General features: G+C 32.3%; 1 protein-coding gene across 1 annotated transcript in view; it reads left to right on the top strand.

Moving 5' to 3' along the window:
- The first annotated feature begins 9,457 nt into the window (after window positions 1–9,457).
- The window catches only part of LOC127856582 (secretin receptor-like), a 69,865-nt gene continuing 55,488 nt past the window's right edge, over window positions 9,458–23,834 (top strand). The window contains exon 1 of the mRNA XM_052392878.1: window positions 9,458–10,055. Coding sequence (XP_052248838.1) covers window positions 9,984–10,055 — 72 coding nt within the window. The 5' untranslated portion in view covers window positions 9,458–9,983. The remainder of the gene's footprint in view (window positions 10,056–23,834) is intronic.

Genomic DNA, 23,834 nt, shown 5'->3' with positions numbered 1-23,834 from the left:
CAGACAGACAGACAGACAGACAGACAGACAGACAGACAGACAGACAGACAGACAGACAGACAGACAGACAGGACAGACAGACAGACAGACAGACAGACAGACAGACAGACAGACAGACAGACAGACAGAACATTTATTTGACTTGCACAATTTATATCGTCAACATCACATGCGATTGGTATTGATGTATGTCAACATGTATATTCGAAGAAAAAAACAAGTGTCAAAAACATGAATATATATCAAACAAATGCATATTAAATTTCAGAGAAACAATTTGGTAAATTACGTTATACGATTTAACAAATGCAATCTGATAACACATAAGCAAAGTGTTATCAGTTGAGACCTATTAGTTGATTGTAGCGATTGTACATTCTTAATGAAAGATAAATTATTATAGTATTTTGTTATGTATTTCTTTCTCATATCAACAAGTGTTGAACAAATACGTACTTAATGAATCCTGTTATTTTTCGGCGTGTTCTAATCAAAATTAGTTTTCTTGTTACTACTGATGTTGTTCACGTGTTGCGAAAGAAATAACTGTTGTTTTTTGCTGTTGCTGTTTCTGTTCTTGCGAAGTGCGCTTAAAGCTAATAATAAGGTATGTTGTGTGGAGCACACTAGTTATTTCAGGCAGAACAGTCAAGAATTCTAAGCTTTCTGACCAAGTTTATTACTTTTCTTTTAATCAGATTATATGCTGTTCTATTGGGAAGAGCTTTGAATGTGTACTTTTGTTTCCTTCAAAATACAAAAATGGGTTCCTAAACGGCGAAAGAAAATGTCATTTTTTGTTGGTCGCGTTTGCGGACAAATAATTTTAAGAGCAAGTTTTGCAAGTCAGTCTGCTGTTAACAACGCTAAGAACGATAACCACCGCATCTGCCTGTTTATACTTAACCACTGGAACACTTCAGACAGCCAGTGTGTGTATGTTAACAATTGTGTTTAACATGCATGTCAAATGAGTGGTGTCCTGTGCACACTGAATAGCCTGTGCAGTGCGCACAAGCTAATCAAGGTAGACACTTCGTGATTTTTTGGTGTTTTCCCAAAATGAAGCTTAAATTATCTCTGTTATATTAATGATTTGAAAAACAAAGTGATAATAACTTAAAAGTAACCTCGCTGACAAGGCAAATAAACAAATCACTTTTAAATCAAATAAACAACCAATGAGTTCTAAATGTTTACCTTTTTAGTAAACATCTAAAAGGGACCTATTCACAGTTTGTCATTAAATGATTAATATTGATAGATGTAAACATTGGATCTTGAAATCTCCATTTAAACAAAATAAGATTAAAATACAAGAAACTTAAAAAGTTATTCTCAACCACTGACCTCTGGAATAAAAGTCTGTCGTTTAGTCCACTCGACCATCCGTGCTCATACAATGGGAGATGTATTTTATACGTTATGTAAGCATAGCGACAACAACAGAACTCTCCAAAGAATTAAATCGTTTAGCGTTGTCAATTTACCAAAACGTGAAAAGGTCCCTTCAATGTCTTCAGACTTGCAAATTGAATGAGTTCAATACACTGTCAGATCTTACATCATGAATAACTTTCATGTTTAGTGGTTGCCTGTTAGCCTGGGGCCAGTAGATTTAAGCCCATGAAACTCAATTTCAAAAGTTGTTGACAGTTGAACTAGCTTTTTCATAGCTTCAACAAGCTCAATCCAATTAAACATGGAATTACAAATTGGCGACTGTGGATCAATTAGGCCTAGGAAATGATTGAATTCCGGCTCACAACAAGACATGATGCATTAAAAGTCTGGCATGTCGGCAAAATTGTTGCTCAATAATTTCAAGAAAATAGATAAAGTATTAGATACACATAACACAACATTTACATGATTCTAAGCTTTTTATTCTTTAGCAAGGCAACCCAAATTCTAAAGATGGTTGCCAGTGCAGCAACCAATTGCGAAAAAAGAGACATATTATTGTTCTTTTGTCTTAGTTATCTCTATAACACAAATATGAGGATAAACAGTGCAAACACATCTCGCCCTGTTCTCTAAGACACACTCTTTATAAATGTGAATGGGTTGTGCTCATTTCAAACTTGCGATATAAAAAGCTATTACATAATTTTGAAAACTGAGTTGCGAACAACTGCAGTGCCTTCAGCGCTTTGATTGATGCATGTGAGTATGCCAATAATTATAATTTGTGTTGACGCAAAGTTCTTCTCTGATATCATTCAAATGTTTTGTAAGATCGGCTAGACATTCTGCATGTTTTAACTCGCTGTTTTTGTGCCATTATTAAACTACTCCCGTTTCTTCTTTTTCAAGAACTTAATTGTCTTTATAAACTAAACAATCATTTTAGGCATTTGAATTGTGAAATCATAATTTTTATTCGCATGTAATGACTTGGGTGACTTTATCCAGAATCAAAACCCAAGACATGGCCTCGGAAATCAGATGCACGTATATTGTTATATCAACAATAGGGCGCAATCCATATGTCATGCCCGACCTTGCTTATTGGGTGTTGATATTTCTTCCGTTGTCAACGTTATCGCTAATTTTCATTTTTGCCGAATTCGAAAGCTCATTTAAAGTAAACTCCCAACATAAATGATTAAACAAGTATATTATAGGTTCAAATTAATGCAGCCATGTCATATAACTTTATGGCAGATGTGCGCGGTAATGTATTTTACACATAATCATTGATTTTGTATTTAGACGTATGGTAACTTATCCAACTTCATGTTACAAATAATTTCCCAGAATACTTAGTTCTTATTATACAGAGGAAATGTGTTACACCGAGTATGATGTATCCATTCAGAACTTGCGTATTTAAAGTCCATTGAATGTGATGGTATTTAATGATATCATCAATGTATGGGTCTTACAAGTCAAGCATCTTAGAAACATACTAGTTTTCCAATGAGTTACATGAGTAAATAAACATGCTAAAAATTCTATTTTTTTAAGGGTAAAATTACTAATGCACTTATACAAAGGTGATAACGGTACGCTTTCAGAGGAGGATTTCGAGAACAATTCTTCTACCTTTACCTTGATATCTGCATCGTTCTGTGCCAACGGGGATTTCAATTTTGGTAATAGAGAGGTGCAAACAGTTGATTATTAATAATTGAATGTAATATCTCACAATGTTTTGCAACTCAGTGTAAGTTCAGGGTCAACCTTCCCTTATCCTTATACATTATACACTCAGAATTCAGAGAAAATAAATCCATTCGTTTTTTATATGTAAAAGATCTTAACTGCAATTAAGTGCTGTTCTCTAAATGTCGTATAAAAGTGCTACGTTCCTCTCTTTCATAATTGCTATCAATAAATTATAAACATGTGTTTAAGCGGATATCTATTTTGCAATATATATATTGCAATCAATGTTAAATGAAACGCCGTTTATTTGAAACTATCATCAAAATGCGAATGATGAAAGTACACACGTATCAGTTGTTATCCTTACCAGTATATTAAACCCAGATTCAAATCCCAAAACATGTCCCACCACAAATCAGGTGCTCGTATTTTGTTTAATCAACTATTGGGCAATATCCACATATCCCACATTGCATTAATTGGGTGTTGATATTCCATTCGTTGTCAAGGTTAGCGCATGTGATGTTGATTTGTGCTTAGATAAAAACGCGAATATCTTTTCCAAATGTGATAACAAGTTAACATTGAACTTCCAGCATAGATGATTTTTAATCATAAACGCGCTTGCAATTTATTAAGGTATAGATCTATTCATATATACTAGAGCCCCACCCTTCAAGGTACTATGCTGCCGATTACATTTTGACATTTCGACGGTATATCACCATGTCTTTCTTTATAGCTAACTGTTCATTAAAAATATGATAGAATATGGCCAACATGATCAAAATCCAATCGGCGATGCAACAGCAAATTTAAGTTTACGATGATCTGAACTTTGCAATGCTGAGTTCTTAGGACTTTTACTAATAATGCAATCGGTAGTGGTACTTATTTAAATTCATAATGCCTCAAAACGAATCAATTATGTTGTTTTGATGTTTCTTTTCCATAAGTTATTAAATAGTAATAATATTGATTTATTCTCCTTGATAACCTTTTAATTGTGATGACGATGTTATAAGGTAACGTTAATCTCCACTTGGCACTTATTGCATGGTAATGGATATCTTTAAACGGTTTTAACCTACAGTGCTGTGCAATGATCTTATCAAGGCAGTGACACATGCTTTGATCATGATTTCGTACAAAAACTCGTATTGCATTTAGTGTCTTGTATTGGAAAGGTAGTGTTATTTGCATTAAAAAACTTTCAGACTTCAAGAATTTCTCTGTTTTTTTATATTTCTAAATTTGAATAAAAAAACTTTAATATAATACGATATTTTCAATCATGCTGATTTCTGTCTTGTTGTGCCAACAGCTAAAACGACAATGGTATATACACGGATTTTTTTTGGCAGTTAATATTAGATTAAAAGTAGCAAAAGTGTATACTAATTAAAATAATCTATGTATTATTTTAGCTTTTTATAATGATTTGAACTTTATTATTGGAATTGTTCCTCTGTAATTAGTGGTACAACGACATGCTACATGTAGCTAGCTCTATGTAACATCATTATTTTTGACACAAAATTTATATGATTCATGGCGACGGATATAACAACAAAAACATCTATACATGAAAACAATTAAATAACACACAAACAAGCCATACCATCTTGATGTGCGTAAGGGTTTGTGAACTGGGTTAGAATTAACTGGAGACTAAAAATGGATTATAAAACATTGCGTATGCTTTATTTTTTGTGTTTTCGAAATGACTGTTAATTTTAAACACACGACATAATATTGCATTTAAAGAAATAATTGTATGTTTATACATTTAACAATGTGCTCAGTATAGGTTTATTGTTTAGTAAAACAATTTACTGACACAGTTTTAGTTGTTTGCGTAGCAAACAGCTAATGTCGTTGAGGACAGATTCAAGTCAGTTCGCTGTTATCTACGGAAAGCCTACTACCCACCACATCTGCCGCATCTGCCGTATACGCGCGAGAAAGAGTTGTATAATTTATGCAAGAGGTTTGAGTCCTTCAACTATATTCATTCACAAATGGAAACATTATGTGAATATCGTGTTAAATGGAATATTTTTGAACGGAGCTTACACGTATATAGAAAAGAATCAATATACAATGTTTGTATTATACGTGTCGCGGAAGAGATTGTTTATGAATGATTAAAACAGTCCACCATTTGATGCGTCTTAATGACGTAGTACAGACCATTCATAATCTGTGGCTATTAATAGATTCGGTAAATCAACGCAATAGTCTAAGGTTATACGCTTGTTTATATTCTCAATTTATAAAACGTTGAACATGAATTCAACAATAACTTCAGAGATACGTTAGACAATAACAAAAAATGCTTCATAATCGCTAAAATCAAATATAAAAAACAATTAAATATAACAAGATCTGGTATCTGTTTCGTAACCTTGTTGATGCTTCTACAGCGCGGTTAAATTTGATATTTCTGGGAAATGTTCTTTTGCTCTCAACAGATAGCGGCAAACTTTTGTATTTACGGATGCTAACAACGCAAAAGTAGAAGGTTAAGCTTGTTTATATTCACTGTTCTCAATTTATAAAACGTTAAACATTAGTTCACCAATTACTACAGGTATAATATAGACAACCTCAAAATGCTTTATAATCGCTAATACCGAATATTAAAAAAAAACCTTAATACACGCTCCCTGCTAAATATAAACAGAAGTATCTTTTAAAAGGTAGTCGGCGTAAATGCTGGCTTTGAAATAAAGTTTGCAATTTAAATAAATAAATTGAAAACAAAAGTTTAACTTTTGTGTTTTTTCACTTGTAAGTCGAATATTCACCGCATGAAATGTGTGTTATCATTGTCATATCACACATTAGTGAAAGTAGATACAAATTATACTACGGCAGTGCACATCATAAGTGTCCTCACATGCCTTATTAGTGAGAATATGTCTTCACTATCGAAATATATCGTATGTTAATATTTGATTTAAAGGCAGTTTTCTTTCCGACACATTTAAATCACACTTTCATAGCCGCGTCAGGCGAAAATGGGTCTAATGCCCATCGGCCAGCGTATCTGAAACCCAACATGTGCATTTGCGCAGTCTGGTCAGAGGCGATGCTGTTCGCTATAAAAACACTCAATGTGTTATGGTCTCATTATATTTCTCCTGACGAGACTGAGATATACGCAGACTGAGTGGGCTATATATATGGTGGGCGCATATGGAATAAGACCCATTTTCGCATGACGAGGGTCATTTAAAATCTCATTGCGAATTGTAAAAGGCACATTTTAGCAAAATGCTTTGCGATACAAAATTGAATTCAAATTATCAAACTTGTAAATAAGGGTAGCATATCAAGGCGTTCAGGAACGATTTCCAGACGTGCTGACCTAGTACGGCAAACATCGTAGTGAGATAATTAAACGATTTTCCTCGTATCGTGATACTATTACTATTTCGATAATGTTTGTTTTCTTATCTTGAAAGCAAAACTGTTTATCGATAGTCAATTATATATTCCCCGGACGATTTAGTGAACGAGTACTGACCCTGAAATTCTGCGAGATGGCTTTTAACGCGTTATTGTTACTCGACCACAAATTGTGTCGTTTGAACATACAGAGAGTAGTCCGTGAGTTCTTAACACTGAACAGTGCAACATCCTTTGCGCTGAGCACAGACACAATGATGTAGCCAAAGTTCAGAGGTTTTATCTCGAATCAGCCTATCAAATATTCGAAAATATTCATGCGGGTCTACTGGCGTTACTTAAAAGTCATTTCAGGTAAAAAGCTGGGTAAAACAGTTACGCCGAAAAAGCCCATTAGTGCTCTAAACCTATGTTTATGTCAGAGTTGTTGACACCGTATGAACTCCTAGAATAAAAAGTAATGCATAAACAACAAAACTGGTTCAACAGGGCTTTCTTTACGACTACCTAATTCGTGAGTAAAACGTAGTGCTTGTATAATTATTTTCATCAATTATCGTATTGTATACTTTGAATTTGTATATGGTGTCAATAATTAAAAAAATGTAAAGGGCATTTTCTTCATGAAATTATTTTCTTAGTGACATAGGTATTCGATATTCTATCAATATTCATTTACTATGATGGTGATTGCAACTGTATATTCAGTTTTCATTAACATTTTCATCATACGTTCTATGCTTTCAGAACGTCCAAAAAGGGTCATGCTGTTGTTATTTTGTCTAAGTTTTCTCTATGAAATAAATAGGATGATAAAAAGTGAACACAAATCTCGACCCGTGCGTTATTTATAAATGTGAATGGCGTTTGTTCATTTCAAACTTGCGATTAATTTTGAGAAATGAGTTGCGTCTTAAATTATGCAATAGCGAACAACCTTAGTGCCTTCAGCGCTTTGATTAACAAAGCGGGTATAGATTTCGGTTTGTGACAGATAAATCATGTATCGATAATGTGATACTATCTTTAAATATGCGTATACTGTACTATTACATTCTCATTCATTATGGGTTTAACTGAGGGTGTATAACCTTAAAGTTTGCCAACACTTTCATACATCTTCCCGACAAATGTATGCAGATCTTCTGTGCTTTCAGTGGCATTTGCTGCCAACATTATCAAACAGTGCTGGACAAATTAATGTTAAGTGTATATGTCACATTTGAGTTCAAACAGTTCTATTGTATATTAATGATGATGAATTGAGTTTCGTAAAATAACATACACTGTATATAAAACAAGCATACGCATAGTCTCATTACACCTCAATATGATAGTTTCAATTCGTACTATTGATTTATACATGTACATGTAATTTAGTAAGGTGTGCTAACTTTAAATGACATAAATGAAATGCATTTAAGAGTTCTAATTTAGGACATTATCTCTAAATGATCATCACCTTCTTTTTGAAGGTTATATGTCTTTCAATAGCATTTTACTCTTCTAAAAATAGAAAGCTTAACCATCAAACAGTCACGTAGTTTGTGGAGATTATACTAATACTAATGATGGGGTTATTATTGGAGTAATTACAGAATGACGTGTAAGCGAATGCTATCTTAATTGACCTATTGGCTGAAGGAACTATTAATCGCACGTTGTGTACTGTTTATGTAATTAGCATTTATATCGCATCGAAGGCAATTGTGCCGCGCACATTAAAAATAGTATCAAATTGCTATTTAATTAACACTTATAAACACGACTTCGTATCACTAATTTATTCTGAAAATAAGCAAGCAATCGCGATTGAGCAAATTGAATTTAAATTTGTTTGTCAATTAATATTGATAGCGATCAAACGAGATTCAAAACAAGTACTAGAATGTCGTTAGTGAAGTGCGTGCTTCTTGTTTTACCGCCGGAAATATGAAGGGCCCGCTAATATGCACGTTGTTTAATCGAGAGAATGACGTTGTTAGAAGCGTTGGAGCTTCCCTGAATAAGATAATACGTGAGAAATATTGAAGAGTGGTCGTAACTGGATCGATCGTATAAAAATGGTATTGGAAGAATGATTGTATGTCTAATTTCGGTTGTATTCTAAGCATCGTAACGGAATGCGATGATAATAAAATATTATTTTAAAGCAAAAAGATTGACTGTACTTTCCGTTCAAAATGTGTGCTGAACTCCGGTCGGTTGTAGTTAGTATGTGTTTTAAGTATCTCTTTACAATTAAAAAGGATTTTATTCATTTGATATTAGGTATATGCAAAACGCATACTTCGAGAGCCAATTTTTTCATTCGATAGATTAAAAATATTATTTTGATCACTTTTCAGAACTTGATGCTTTTACGTGGAATGTTTCCAATAACTGTTGTCATTTTTTAATTGTTTAAAGAAAGCCGATATTTTGTTATTTGCATCTGCTTATTTTTTTAAGTTATGTATATTAAATCTGTCTAGGGGGTGAGCTATTGGTCTTATGTAAATTAAAACTATAAAGTTAATACTTTTAGCTATATATTCATGGAATTTGATATGTTCTTTGCATGAAGACTTAATCAAAGGATTGTTTAATCAGAATTGATTTTAAAAACTTTAGTAATTGTACATAAATGAAGTTGAAAGGCTATCATTTCAATAGAGGTGAATCGTTTATGATTAACGAACTGTCAATAAATCATTTAGTTTCAAAATAGCTCGTTATCATACGCAGTGCTTGACATTGACCGCATGCGTTATATGGGATAATCTTTAAGTGCGCATTTCTTATTGCCATGTAAATCATTAGAACATATGCTTTACTGGCTGTTTAAAAAAGACACATGAGGTGAATTATGAAGTTTATTTCCTATGCAAGGCAGCGCGGATGAAAAATACTCATATAGACTCCGATGATGCCGATTTAAGAAACTCGCGAGACTATTGTAAGAACGCCATTATGTTATGGTAACAGTTTCTTGTGAAATACCGATTGTGCTACAACTGAATAGCTTTCTGTGGTACTGATTTAACCATACGCGGTTCAACGTGTTGCTACCAATTATTGCTAGTTATTGCGCGACAGAAGCGGCGATTGCAATCACTAGGCGGGGAATTTAATAGTGATTTAATGGATGAAGGTTGCGAGAAGGATGGCATTAACTGAACATCCACGAATGGAGTTAGTTTGAAGATACGATTAGTGCCACTGGATATTTTGAGAAATGTTTATTCGCTGTATGTGTTGTGATTTACTTTAATTAGACGTTAAAACTGTTACGCTTGATAGAAGCTGGTCGAAATTTGTTTAACTAATTTTCAGTATGATTATCATAGCAATTTATATATAACACATTTAGTGGATTGATATAATAATGGTTGTGTATGCGTGATAAAATACATGTATAGTGAAAAAACTGATATTAATTATGCTGATATACCCATGGGATGATGCACACGATTTAAATGATGTTTTTACACACCCTGTGCTTCTTGTGGTTTCTGACAACTACCGGATTTGCTAAAGAGATCAGACATGTAAGTATGATTTGTATTATGCGTTCATGGCTTGTTGTTTGTTGTTTTTGCACAAAATTTACCAATTTTGTCAGTGTTACATCAGTCGATTACAATTTATGAACTATTAGTATAGATTGAATGCATTAATCATTTGCAAACTACATATGTTAGTGACGTTTTATTGAACTTGAATTTAAGTTAAAAAATGAATAGTATTTCAATATTGTAACCATAATTATATTATTAAATACGAATTGATTTATGTAACCAAATTGAATAATTTAATAGTACTTGAATAGTAAAATCATAACTAAATAATTAAATAGTAATTGAATAGTAAACCAATGATTTAATAATTAATTAGTACTTAAAACCTGCAAATACAATTTAATTTGTCTCCCACTATAGAATAAATAGAAAACTAGCTTTGGAGGATATCATCTTGTAAATTTGCTCATATGATGTTATTGATATATATGTTTTTTCTTTATCAGTTATCACTGATCAAAGGAAAAATAATCGAATAACAGTTTTAATAATACATTTTCTTAAAACGACATGAGGTTTATTCCAAGAAAAGCACAGACTTAGAGGCTTGTTCTTTAATTAACTCTAAACAAAAATCAAGAAAATTACCTTCCTTGATAGAATTGTCTCTTTTCGAAATATGAATTTAAAAGAAAGATTTTTTCGGAAATGAAAGATTTAGTATAACATAGGTGATGAAAGCTGTAACATTTATAGCACATCAAATTAATTAATTGCCAAGGGTATCCACACTTTCTAGTGCAATCAGAGATGGGTACTGAAATAACTTATATCCCACGAATTTCTAAAGTAGTGCCATTTAACATCGAAGCTGCATTACACAATATCGTGATTTAATTTTTATTATCGAAACGGTTACCATTTTAAGAACATCGTGCTAGTTTGTTTTTGTGTTTTACCTACATGTTGCTTGACCGAATTTCCCCGAATGTCATTCGGTTTTAAAGAAATAAAAATGGCATCACAGTATTGATAGAGACATGGAATTTTTACTTATGCAACATAAAGAATGTTGTCTGCGATTGACATACATCTTTTTTTATAACGATTTCGCTTAAAGTGATATTAAAGACAATTGAAATTCCATAATGAAATGCTGAAATACATATTTTTACTCCTAATGCCCGATTGACATACATCTTTTTTTATAACGATTTCGCTTAAAGTGATATTAAAGACAATTGAAATTCCATAATGAAATGCTGAAATACATATTTTTATTCCTAATGCCCGATTATGTTGCGCTATGGTGTAGTTTTTTTTGGAACTATTTGTCTTCATAAGTAAACTAAAATGAAGTAATTATTGTATATTTACTATCTAGATAATTCTCTTACACTCGATCATACGATGTAGTCAACCGGTGGTCAAGGAGCCATTCTGTCGAATAATTGGTCAACAATGTCAAGGTTAAAGTGGGCATTAATGAGAATACAATAATTCAAACATGGCTACGAATTTAGCTAGGTTTTATTGGTTAGTATGTCTGTTGATCATGCAATATTGCAACACATTATTTGATGATTTCATCGTTTAACGGCTTGCCCTCAAGTCGGGAATAATGTTTTAGATGTTGTTAAAGTAGAAAGTGGGGAAGTCTATTATATTAAACCATACTGTATTGATACGGATTTATCTGTAATGCAAAAGAGTTGAATCAAAGCTTATAAGTAACATAAATGATACGAAAATGACATAATACAATTTGTAAATATCACACAGGCATACGCACCAAAAGTTGTCTGACAGGTGAATGGCATATCTTTGGTACCATTTACATCACTTTGCTAACTATATCATCTTTAGAATATTTTTTTTGTTAGAATGATTAACTGTCTAGTACAAGAATTCAGCCTAGATTGTTGAGTGCATATTTCCGCATCTAACAATGTCAAACATTGAATTTACTGCCATGACTTTCGTTGGATTCTTCTCAAGTGTACTTGGTTCAGCTTATGTCGGATTTTAACTAGAGTTTAAGAACAAAATCACGCTGATGTATTTATTATTTATCGTATGAAATAAAAAACAAGGCTACCTTTCAAACGCAGGTTTTGATTACAAAGTAATTGTTTTTTGTTGTTGTTCTGTTTTTGTTCGACCGTTGTATCCTGAGTGCACGATACAATGCATTATTTAATTTGCTCAAAAGCGAAAGTCAGGAATCCAAACTATTTAACAGTATGTTATTTTCAGTCACCATAATTATTACTAATTGCTTGTTTGAGGACTGCACAAGAAGATTTGTTTTAAATGTGTTACAGACTGTCCAATGTTCAAAACGAAGTCGTTAAAGAACAATTTTCATTAGTTCAATGCTTTCATGGGTTATTTTGCTCATTTTGCTTAGCGAAAATGAAAGTAAAAGTACTGCAAACTTTGTTACCAAATGTATGTTTTGTGTCAAGTCTTGGATTTATTAACACTGGACTAAGTGGGGTACTGCAAACTTTGTCAACAAATGTATGTATTGTTTCAAGTAGTTTGTCTCTAAAAACTGTATGTCTGGAAAAATGTACATCCCATGTTTTTGGATTATTGTAATTGTGTCTACTTTACGAAAGTTCTAAAAGAAGTTGAGTAAATGATATTTTTTCAAAAAAAAATCTACTTTATTTATTGTTTATATTAAAAATGTATTGGTTGTTTCAGCACATAAAAATACTTTAAAATAATGATCGTTTTTTTTTGTACAAAGTTTCTATATAATGCTAAATGGAAACATTAACATGATTGATGGCAAAACAAACCTCACACTTTAAACGGTGCGATCTGAAGAAAAAATGCGTTGTAACCTGATGTGCACGTTCACAATACTTTAGCTTAAACATACGATTAAAAATATAGAAATTGTAAAACAATATATTTCAGTTGCGTTTGATGTTTAATGTTTCTTTAGCGGGTTACCGTCTTAAAATTTAGTATAATGCCTTGATGAATTAAGTATTCGGATATACCTTGGTTCATCCTCAGACATAATTGTTTACAATATAAGCATAGAATTGTTTACATCATAAACATAAACCTTTCAACAGGTTCGTGTAGTATAGTGTTGCTGTATCGATGTCTTCCATATAGTGAATTAAAATAAATACATCTGCCATAGCGAGGGCATATGTACTATTATCATTGATGATACGAGATACTTGATTGACATAAAGAGAAAAATATGGATTTAGGTAAGCTTTAACTAAAATACAGTATTTAGGAGCAATAATAACATTTAAACTGTTTTATTTGCGTTCACTCGATAGCCACACTTTAAAACCAACTCTTTCAACCGTTTGAAGGTTTGCACTGCTTTATTGACTTTCCTTAGTGTTTTCTTCCTCTAGCAAATACCTACATTTAATCAATCTAAGACATTTTGACTCTTTAAATGTTCGGATACATTTTATATTTGCTTCAAAATTACATCTAATGCTATTTAATGATGAAAATGCAATTTAATAGTAAAACGAAAACACACCTATACTAAGACACAAATTAAAAAGCTTTATTAATACAAGTTTTCAAATAAGTGTGCAGTACTAGTCACTGCAATTCTTCCACGCATTTTGTCATAGCCTATAGCTCTTTCTGCCCGTTTCGACTTGCATATGTCCATCCGTACGTCCTTCTGTGGGGGTATTGCTATTATTCTGATCTTTGACTCTAGATTTACATCTACATCTTCAGACCTTGCCACATATCTTAACATACCCTCTCGACAGTATTGCTAAGAGAGGCAAAGAGGTATAGGCATAGGTTAATAGTCTGATTATGATACTAGACTTATCTGCAACCCGATCATGTTACCCGATCACTGGGATATAAAAAGTCCGTTTCATTCTGCGCTGTATGCAGCCACGGCATTTTTGCTTATTTCTCTCACATGTTTAATTTATAACAATGGGTGGAAAGGAGCAAGTTTTGGATTAATTATTTGCTCAGTAAATTTCCGAGGTCAAGCGGGACTCGAACTAGGGACCTTCCGAGTGCTAGACGAAAATCCTACAACGAAACCACGTTCCTTTAAAACAAAACAAGAAATCAAATATTAACTCGATTATGACGGAACTACTTTGTTACCAACTGGTCAAATGCAAATCTTTACGTTGCTTTTCATTGATGACTAATTAAATGACTTCATTGTTTGTCGCGGACATTAAAGCTGTGTCGTTCAATATTGCGTTGTAATTATAAGTATTAAATCGGCTTTTCTGCATATCATAGGTGTATTAACTCGAAAATTACGCCTACATTGAAAAATCTCACTGTATTTTAACGAACAGCAACATGTTCCACATGTCAATATGCTAAGATTCACAATAGTATTGTGAGTTGTTTGAAAATCACTGCAATTGAGTGTTCAAATAATAAATATATAACTAAATCTTGTTAAACATAAAATGATGTTCAAATCAAAGAGAACAATATAAATGGCTTGTTCTTTAAAAACAAATCCGGATGTTTCCGAACATAATGGGACTGGTAAAAATAATCATCAGTTAATGTAGTGTTTTTTAATGAGGCATATGTGAATAATTTTATAAAAATAAAATCATTTTTGTTGAAAGAATACATTGTTTTTCATTCAAGCGGTTTAAATGATTCGAAATGATGATACATGTTTAGAAACGCACCGTACGAATAAGTATTTCGAAAGCACAAACAGCATGATCAAAATACAATACAACAAACGAGGTTCGCGTCTAATAAAGGCAGATTGAAATTGTTTATTTGTAACAAAATATCACAAAGATTATTTGTGGTTTACAGAGGATGTTATCGTCTTCCATAAATAAATAAGAAAAAGATTATTAGTGGGTCTGCACTTTGCTTATTTTACTCTTGTCTGCCTGCATTATCCGATACGCCAATACTATTATTACATTAATAATTATGTTGAAATGCTGATGTTGATATCGTTGACAATTCTGCATAAGAATACTTGTTCAAACAATCTCTAGACGCACAGAATTGTACTATATCAGGTGAAAACGGCAGGGCGAAGCATCTGATTATGTATCTTTTTAGAAATGTTTCATAACCCTTATAGATTTATTTATGTATCTTTTAAAGCGCTCAATTTGACAATTATTTCCGGAAATATTTGCGTACACGAAGATGACACGTAAAGCTACGAAAACTTCGACATTGTTCGATAGCGGTCTGATAAACAGCGAAATTTAAACTAACAGACGTTTTGATGGATCAGATTTAGAGGCAATTAAACACCCTCAAGTGATGTTTAATGTATATAATGAAAATAATGCGTTTAATTTGCCAAACAATTATATTATTGTAAATATTCAGCATTATTTATGTACCATTCGTACACTAGTTACACATATATATATATATATATATATATATATATATATATATATATATATATATATATATATACATATTTTATGAGAAGATCATATCAATTAGTACTGTTCTACTATTTCTATAATCATGCGGAATATCAAATAAAAGTTTGATTGCATTTTCAATGTTTTGTGCAATATTTGTTCAATAAAGATGTACAGAACTATTCCAGAAATATGCTTGAAGTCAAAGTTATGATACATGATATACAGATTCGTTTCATCCTGCTAAATATGTTTTATAAACATGTTGTTGATGAATATCTTAGTTAAATAATGACATCATCCAATCAAATCAATTTTAGAAAGTTGCCCTTTTTATGCCTTATGTAAAATAATAGCAATAAAGAGCATTTCATCGCTTCTGAATATATCAATAACACAAGCCAAGCAGGACCTTGATCCCATGCTTCAATGCTTCATCGTAACATATCTCATTTACCCCTCCCAAAAGATGTATTTGCATTACGTCACAAGATATTAGCATAAATTTACATACATGATATGAACAAAATCGCAATGTTGTGTTGTTATATTTGCCCGAGTGCTTGTAGGATGCGCTGTCGTCGGATAAGAAACATGTTATCTTGCAGCGGGAATATCTGGCTTTTCATCAGTAACAATAATAATATCATTTTTATCAACACATCTTCAACATTTTGTGATTATTTTGGATGGTAAAAATGACAGGAATTCGAGGAAAGTATTGACTGTTAATTTGGCAAATTATTGCATCTATAACTCGTAATAGTCGTTATTTTTTGTGTTAATGTCAGAAATTCTTCAAATAAACAATAAACATATCTCCTGTTTAAACATAATAAAGTATATACCGGGTTAATAAAAAGGTTAATAAAATATATTCTTACCTCCTTTGATTGTTGGCCTTCCCATTTCTGAATATTCAGTTAAGTATGAACAAACACTGATCAATCATGCTAAGAAACTTATGTTTTACGTCTCATGCACATGTTAGCGCAAACTTAAAATAGTACTACAGTATTAACCAGCTGAAAACTATGAGAACACAGGCTTGATGAAGTGGGGAACATATGTACATTATTGCCACACACGTTATTCTATGTCTCATATAATTGGCGTTTAAAAATTAAAACAAAAACAACCGAATACACTAATTTGCAATGTAAGTTTTTTTTATTTTTCACAAACTGGTCCAGTCAATGCAAATGCAATATGTCTAAGGCAAGATGTTTAATTTTCAATATATATTGTTCAAATTTCGAAACACAATCGATCTTTTACTTTGACATACAAAACGACCATATATCCACCAATTTATGTATGCTAATTGCCTCGTAATTTTATTTTAAAATGATTTCCTTCGTATCACTATTTTGATAAACTAGGATCGACTAAGGCGCAGACACATTTGTTTCTTAATGGTGTAGGTGATTGGGTTGTCAAAATATACAATCTTGGAATCACTATTAGAACGAAAATATTTTTGAATTGATTGAACATCTAGTTACAATCGAACGGTTAACCATATTGAACTACTCAAATAATAGTAACTCATTTATACTACTTGTCTACCATATTCAATGTTTTTATTTGTAAACCAATGACTAAACTAATTTACATGTGATCGGTTTATGACAGCGAATCCGCTTTTTAGACTTGTTCGGACGTAACGTCAATGGCACGTGACAAGCGTTATTTACTGAATGAACGAAATGCACGAGTAAACAATTATACTAGCGTTGATAAAGTCATTGCTTTAGTTTAATAATATGAAATAAAATCAATTTATAAGATAGTAGTCAGTATTATTCAATGCAAGTTGATTCTGTTATTATGCTTAGTTATCGGCAATGAGCATTTGTTTACACTGTATGCAAACGACTTGGTGGGGTAACGGACGTAGCAATACTACAAACTGACCAACCATCTTAAACATGTGATCCAAAAACAACGGACAACTGTGGACAACGGTCACTTTGGTCATTTCCCTTGACTGACTGTTGTTTTCATGTTTTACTGTATATTCAAAATTTCGAATTGGTCTATTAACCTCGTTGTACATTTCCTAGTATGACAGGAACACTTATTATTGCATATCCATTTTTAGAGACTATCCAATATCTTGATAAAATTCGCTTTTTCAACAGTGTTTTGTGGTTTTCATGAACAAAGACATACTTTGGTTGAAATGGCAATTAGTCATTTTCAAAAACCGGTTGACTCTGTCAACAACAAATCATTTCAGGGAAACATCGATTCGTCGTTATCGTTTGTTAAAGGAACTTGTACTGAGTAATGATATCTTGACATATTTGACAAGACAATTTAACACGTTTATCTTCGAGCTCATGATAACATACAGGCACGTGTGTCTACGAATTTCAGAAACGTCTTAGCCATTTAGGTCCACAGCTTATAATGTTTTCATCACACAAATCATAAACTTACTGTATATCTTTGGAACAAACACGCAAGAAATAGTCAAGATCGCTCACAATTAAAATCATGAAATTTAGAATGCATAAATCCATCAGTAATAACATATTGATATTTCAACATTTATAGTGAAAATTGTCCCGGATTTCAGTTTCAGAGAAAGCATTTCAATCAAGTTAAATGCAAACAAACTAATGCGCGGTTACATTACCTTATCGCCCTAAACAAATAGCATAGGACTCTCATGATTGCGATATGGAAATGAGAACAATTGAAATTCAACAAATGTTTCTTTTAATGTAATTGTACTGACAGAACCATTGCTGCTAAGTATGTTAAAGTATGTTCCAAATTAGTCTATTCCGTTTTATGTCTCCTCAATGACTTAATCATGTCATACATATATTAGGAAACGAAAGATAATTAAGTAGGTTGGATTCTAGACTCTAAAGTGATCATCGGAAAGTATGTGGTTGATTATTATTTTCTAGCTCGGATTCATCGTCTTGAACCTTCGATAGATTTTTCGAACTAAATGATGAATAATTAGTTACCTGTGAAGATGACATTTTAAAAGTGCGATGATTGATTGGAATTTCATGTAATGTATCTGCAGTTCAACATGTTTTGTTTATGTTTAAAATGTGCTATATTATCAATGCCAAATACAATGTGTATACAGATCCATAATAAAATGATTTCTGTACATTCTTTGTCATATGAAATGTGCTGAACTCAATGCAAGAGCATAGAAAACAAAAAAAAATTACGAACACAAACCTTCCAATGCTTGTGTAACTAATACCGCACGCCTGTTGCTTATGTCTCAAAAATCAAGCTGATATTGAACGCTTGGCTAGCAAAATTCTTGATATGCTGCATAATTCACACAAAAAAGATTGATATACATATGTGTCGCGTTTTGAGAAAAATGGGCATAATGCATGTGCGTAAAGTGTCGTCCAAGATTAGCACGTGCAGTCCGAAAAGGCTAATCAGCGACGACTCTTTTCGCTGTTATGGTATTTTTGGTTTTCAGGAAGTCTCTCCTTACCGTTTAGGCGGAAAGTGTTGTCCCTGATTAGCCTGTGAGGACTACACAGGCTAATCTGGGACGACACTTTACGCACATGCCCAGTTTTCTCAGAACAATGCTCATATAAATAAAGACAATAACGTTGAACAAGTTGCACTTATATATTATAAATATATGAAACTGTGTATATTAGTTCGCACAGCAATCTTCGTACTACATGGTTATTTATGATCAAAATCATGCTCTATACGAAAAAACACCATATACATATAAAATAATAATAATAAAATACCGTTAGTATCACTACAAATGCTTCTTGTCATACTGTGCTTCTGCTCGACTATTTATAACACATGACCGCTATTCTAAGAAAGATTGGTGCAAGCCGCCGTTTCCAGTTAAGAATTATTATTTAATTATCAAAGAACCTGTCATAAAAATAAATACATCCCATTATCTTCAATTCGATAACAAGTATTCGCAATTATTGTGTGGTAAAAAAATCCCGTCTGTCGTTTTGATTTTATCTTGTTAGTCTGCTAGAGATTGTGTAATCTCTTTCTGCTTTGCGGCAAGGATTTAAGGAAACGTTAAGTTCAATCGCATGTGCACGAAATCCCGACTCAGACATAGCACAGTAAATGCAATAATTACTGTTCGCATTTCTTATTTCACGAATCTCACTAGATTGTGTCTTTTCTGCACCGACATTTAATTATCTATTTATTTCTCCCTTCATTGATAATTGGAGTTGTAACTGTGCATGATTTATTTATTTTTATCACTGTGATTCACCTTGACGAATACCCTTTTGTTTCTCGACAGTGTGATTGATTGTTAATCAAAAATATAAAATATTGAACTTTAACCCTATACCACATAGATACTTATTTCGATGTGTTAGTAGTCCCTTAGACCATTAAATTTAATTAAAGACCTTTCTTGCTAGATTCAAGTTTTAAAGTTTTAAGTTCCAAACCTTTGATAATGATGAGAAGCAAACAGCATAAAAATTTTACTCGCAGGCTGTTCTGGTTTTATGCTGTTTGCACATAGCCATTGTAACTCTATTTATAGGCAACATGTTGCTGCACTCTGTCTGGTATGACATTTAAAAAGTGATCAATTTCAGCTTACTTGAGAAATTCTCTTATATCTTTATTTAATTTGCGTTTAAATCTTGCTTTATGGTCTAAAAGAGAGACAAACTTGCTGATACTTTGGTGCCAAAAAGCAATAAGTCATGTTCAAGAATCAGTTGAACTTTAAAACAAGTCATTTCAGTGAAACTTGAAATCCGTCTTGATTGTGTGCGTTTTTGTTATATAAAAAAGGGAATGAATAATGGTATCATGACAAGATAACTTAAACACGTATATCAACGAACGCAAGACGAACTACAGGCATTTGTGTCTATAAATTTAAGAAAAGTTCGTATGCATAACTTCTATCTTATGCTGACAACGAGATCATAACACGCTTAATTGATTTATTGTATATCTAAGTAACAAAAAAGAAAACAATGATCAACATCAGTCAAAAATAAAACTATTATAACATTTAGAACATTTATATTTATCAGGCTTTATTTCTTGATAATAACACTATTGTTAACGGATAATATAACAGTTTCTTGACTAACTGTCAAGTTAAATGTAAACAAAATACCGATTGGTGGTAATGTGACCTTGCTTTTCTTTCAAACACAAAATAATTGAAATCTTATCAAGACAGCGATTTTGTAAATGAGAACAAATGAAATGAAACTTTTCTGACGTAACCATTCGGTGCAAAGTATGTTTAAGTATGGTGGAAATTAGTATATTCCGTTTTCTGTCTCCTTCGCGGCTTGATTATGTCACCCAAATATTGGGGAAATGCAAGATAACGTAAGACGGAATCCAGATTCTAAAGTAATTATCAGACAGTATGTAGTTTATTATAAGTTTGTATCACGGATGCATCCTCATCAGAGTTTTTACGAACTACTTCTAACAGACTAAAATGATTAAGATTGGTTAATTGACAAAATGATGTTTTAAAGGCGCGGTGATTGATTAGGGTTGTAGTTACACGTATCTGTGGTTTAACATAGTTGTAGCACTGTCAATTTGAATGAAGGTGAGGCAAAATAACTTCAATATTCGTGAGCAGATGATTCTCTACAACTGATTACCGTAATTACATAAGTTTTCGGACACTTAAATATGATTATGTTTTCGTGTCCGAAAATGTAGATACTGAAAGTATAGGTGTCCGAAATTTAAGAGACATTAATTCGGTGTTAAAAAATTGTATCATATTGCAATAAAAGCAATGAATAAATGCACAATACTTTTGTTGTGATTAAACTATTCTTTCTCTGCTTTGAAATAAAAACTATTTCATGTCTTGCATACTCTTGCCTGAAATGATACAAAACAAAAATGTAAAAACATTTCACATTCTTCTTCCATGAAAGAACGATATCATTTCAAATGCTTTTAGGTGAATCGTTTGTTTTTCTTCCATTATAAATTGTTATTTACACAAGCACGCAACTGTTAAGCTCATTTGCCCTCAGGCATCTATCTACCTTGTTTTATGATCTTAATCCGGTTGTAAAAATCCATGATCGAAGTGTAACAAGATAAGCAAAATCAGGGCAAAAATCTGGAAAATAGCGCTGTTAAATATACTGTCCGAAAATTTAGAGTCATATATGATAAACCAAAACCCGCATGTCCGAAAATTAATAGTAACGAAAAAAGAGGTTGTCCGAAAATTTAGAGTGTCCAAACACTGATGGGTAATTAGTAGTTATTATGGTACAAATATTCTACATTTCCATTCATTTATTCCTGCAATATTGTAAATGTTCCAAAATAACCTTACTGTTCTTGAATTCTCTTCATAACGTATGCGTTTATATCAATTTGAAAACGGGTGAATGTGTCACGTACTTTGAATGTAGAATAGGCCATTAATACCTGGAAACCAAACAGCTTAGTTAAGAATAAGCATATAAATTAGTGTCAATTTAGTGTCGATCGGACTCTGAAAACATACGACTTTAATGTGTTTTAAGGAATGCAAGCCCCTGGTGCGAAGTACAGGTTCATAACTCGAAATAACATACCTTGAATTTTTAATTTGCATTCTTTGATGATCGTTTGTTTGTTTTATATTGTGTTTAAAATGTTTTATATAATCAGGGAACAATTAAATTTGTGTAACAATTGCTGATAAATTAAATTGTGATGAATTTAATGTAAAAACCTTAACAAAATTAAATTGTTTGTCAAGCAAAAACCTTCAAATACTGATATACAGCATCACACACGTAAATTGCTGACGTCTACATAATCAAGCTAATCTTAAATGCTTGGCTACACAAGTATTGAAGCCTCTGAATGATTTTTTCATAATCTCTGATAGTTTTGCATCTTGAAAATGTGTATTGCAATCGGCTTCTTAAAAAAAGATGATTTTTTTAATTTTTTTTTTTAAACCTTAACCTTCCTTATCGAGGAGACAATGAGATTGCCAAAGGTAGGGTAGGTAGTCGTGCAAACCGTTATTAATGTATACCTCAACATATGACTGCATTGTAATAGAGAAAACAATTACTTGTATGTACGGCTGGGGAAGTGTTTCGCTATGTATGGTAAAACGCAAATGTGACGTATCGTTCTAAGCTTCGACGTCGGTGGTGATTGTCTAAATACATTTAAGGTACTCAATACAAATATACAGCTGGAATCAATCCAAATACAAATAATTTGATTTTGCTGTTCATAGTTCAATTAAACCATATTTGTGGATTTTATATACAAAGAAAAATCGATTATGATGATGAATCAATGAGAAATAAACCGAAACATACATGAAATAGTATTGGCATTCATGTGTGTACTCAAAACGTGTATGGGTTTTAATTTCCGCTTGTATTGTCTACCTTCGTCTGAATTTTAATGTTTATTATTTCCACTACCGGTGAAACCGAAGGGGACTTATGGTTTGCGCTCTGTCTGTCAGTTGTCTGTCAGTCTGTCACACTTTTCTGGATCCTGCGATAATTTTAAAAGTTCTTCATATTTTTTCATGAAATTTGTAACATTTAGAGATGGCAATATGGAGATTATGCACGTCATATCATTTTGTTTTCAAGTCAAGAATTATGGTTGCTGTCGCAACAAATAGACTAAAATTTGCTGAAAATGGAGGAGTTTCACCGGAAGGGGACTTTATTGCTTGGAATAAGTCTTGTTTATGCATAATTTTTTGTTCATTATTGAACCTCGAAATAGAAATGAAACACTTATCACGCTAAATTTGTTATATGGGTTAATTACATTTTACTGAAAGTTCGTTTGATCGCCATTTAAATATTTTATTTCCGAACGCAGCACGCAAGTTGAAGTAAAACTATTTTACAACTAACATGATATTAAAAGTAGTAATTATTGTTACCACAACATGGTACAAAATATGTGTTAGTGAATGTAAGTGGACAAAAGTCACAGTTATATATTATCACACTGCTTAATGTGTTTCATGCAGCATTCTTAGTTGCTGAATTGGTATTTCATGGCAATTTTGTTGATAATTTAAATCTGGCTCTATACGAGAAAGACCATACCGTTTGCTAAAAGAAAATACCGTACGTTATTTTACAACCCCTACTTAATATAAGATGTATCTTTATCTGTTATACTGATCGACTCTTAATTCCACATTGGCAGAAAATATAAGCAACCTCTGTGCAAGCAGTCGTTTCCAGATATCATTTATTATATATTCACAGAACCTTTCATAAAATAATCAGAAGCCGTTATCTGCATTAGATTCAAATCATTCGCAATTATTGTGTAACTAAAATGTTTTAACACTGGTTAGTATGCTAGAAGTTTCGTATTATTTTACATTTGCGACGAGGATTTCGGGAAACTGAAAGTA

This window comes from Dreissena polymorpha, chromosome 13 (genome assembly GCF_020536995.1).
Source record: "Dreissena polymorpha isolate Duluth1 chromosome 13, UMN_Dpol_1.0, whole genome shotgun sequence".
Taxonomy (NCBI): domain Eukaryota; kingdom Metazoa; phylum Mollusca; class Bivalvia; order Myida; family Dreissenidae; genus Dreissena; species Dreissena polymorpha.
Note: the sequence above shows the minus strand (reverse complement) of the source record. Positions and strands in the feature narration are given on the sequence as shown.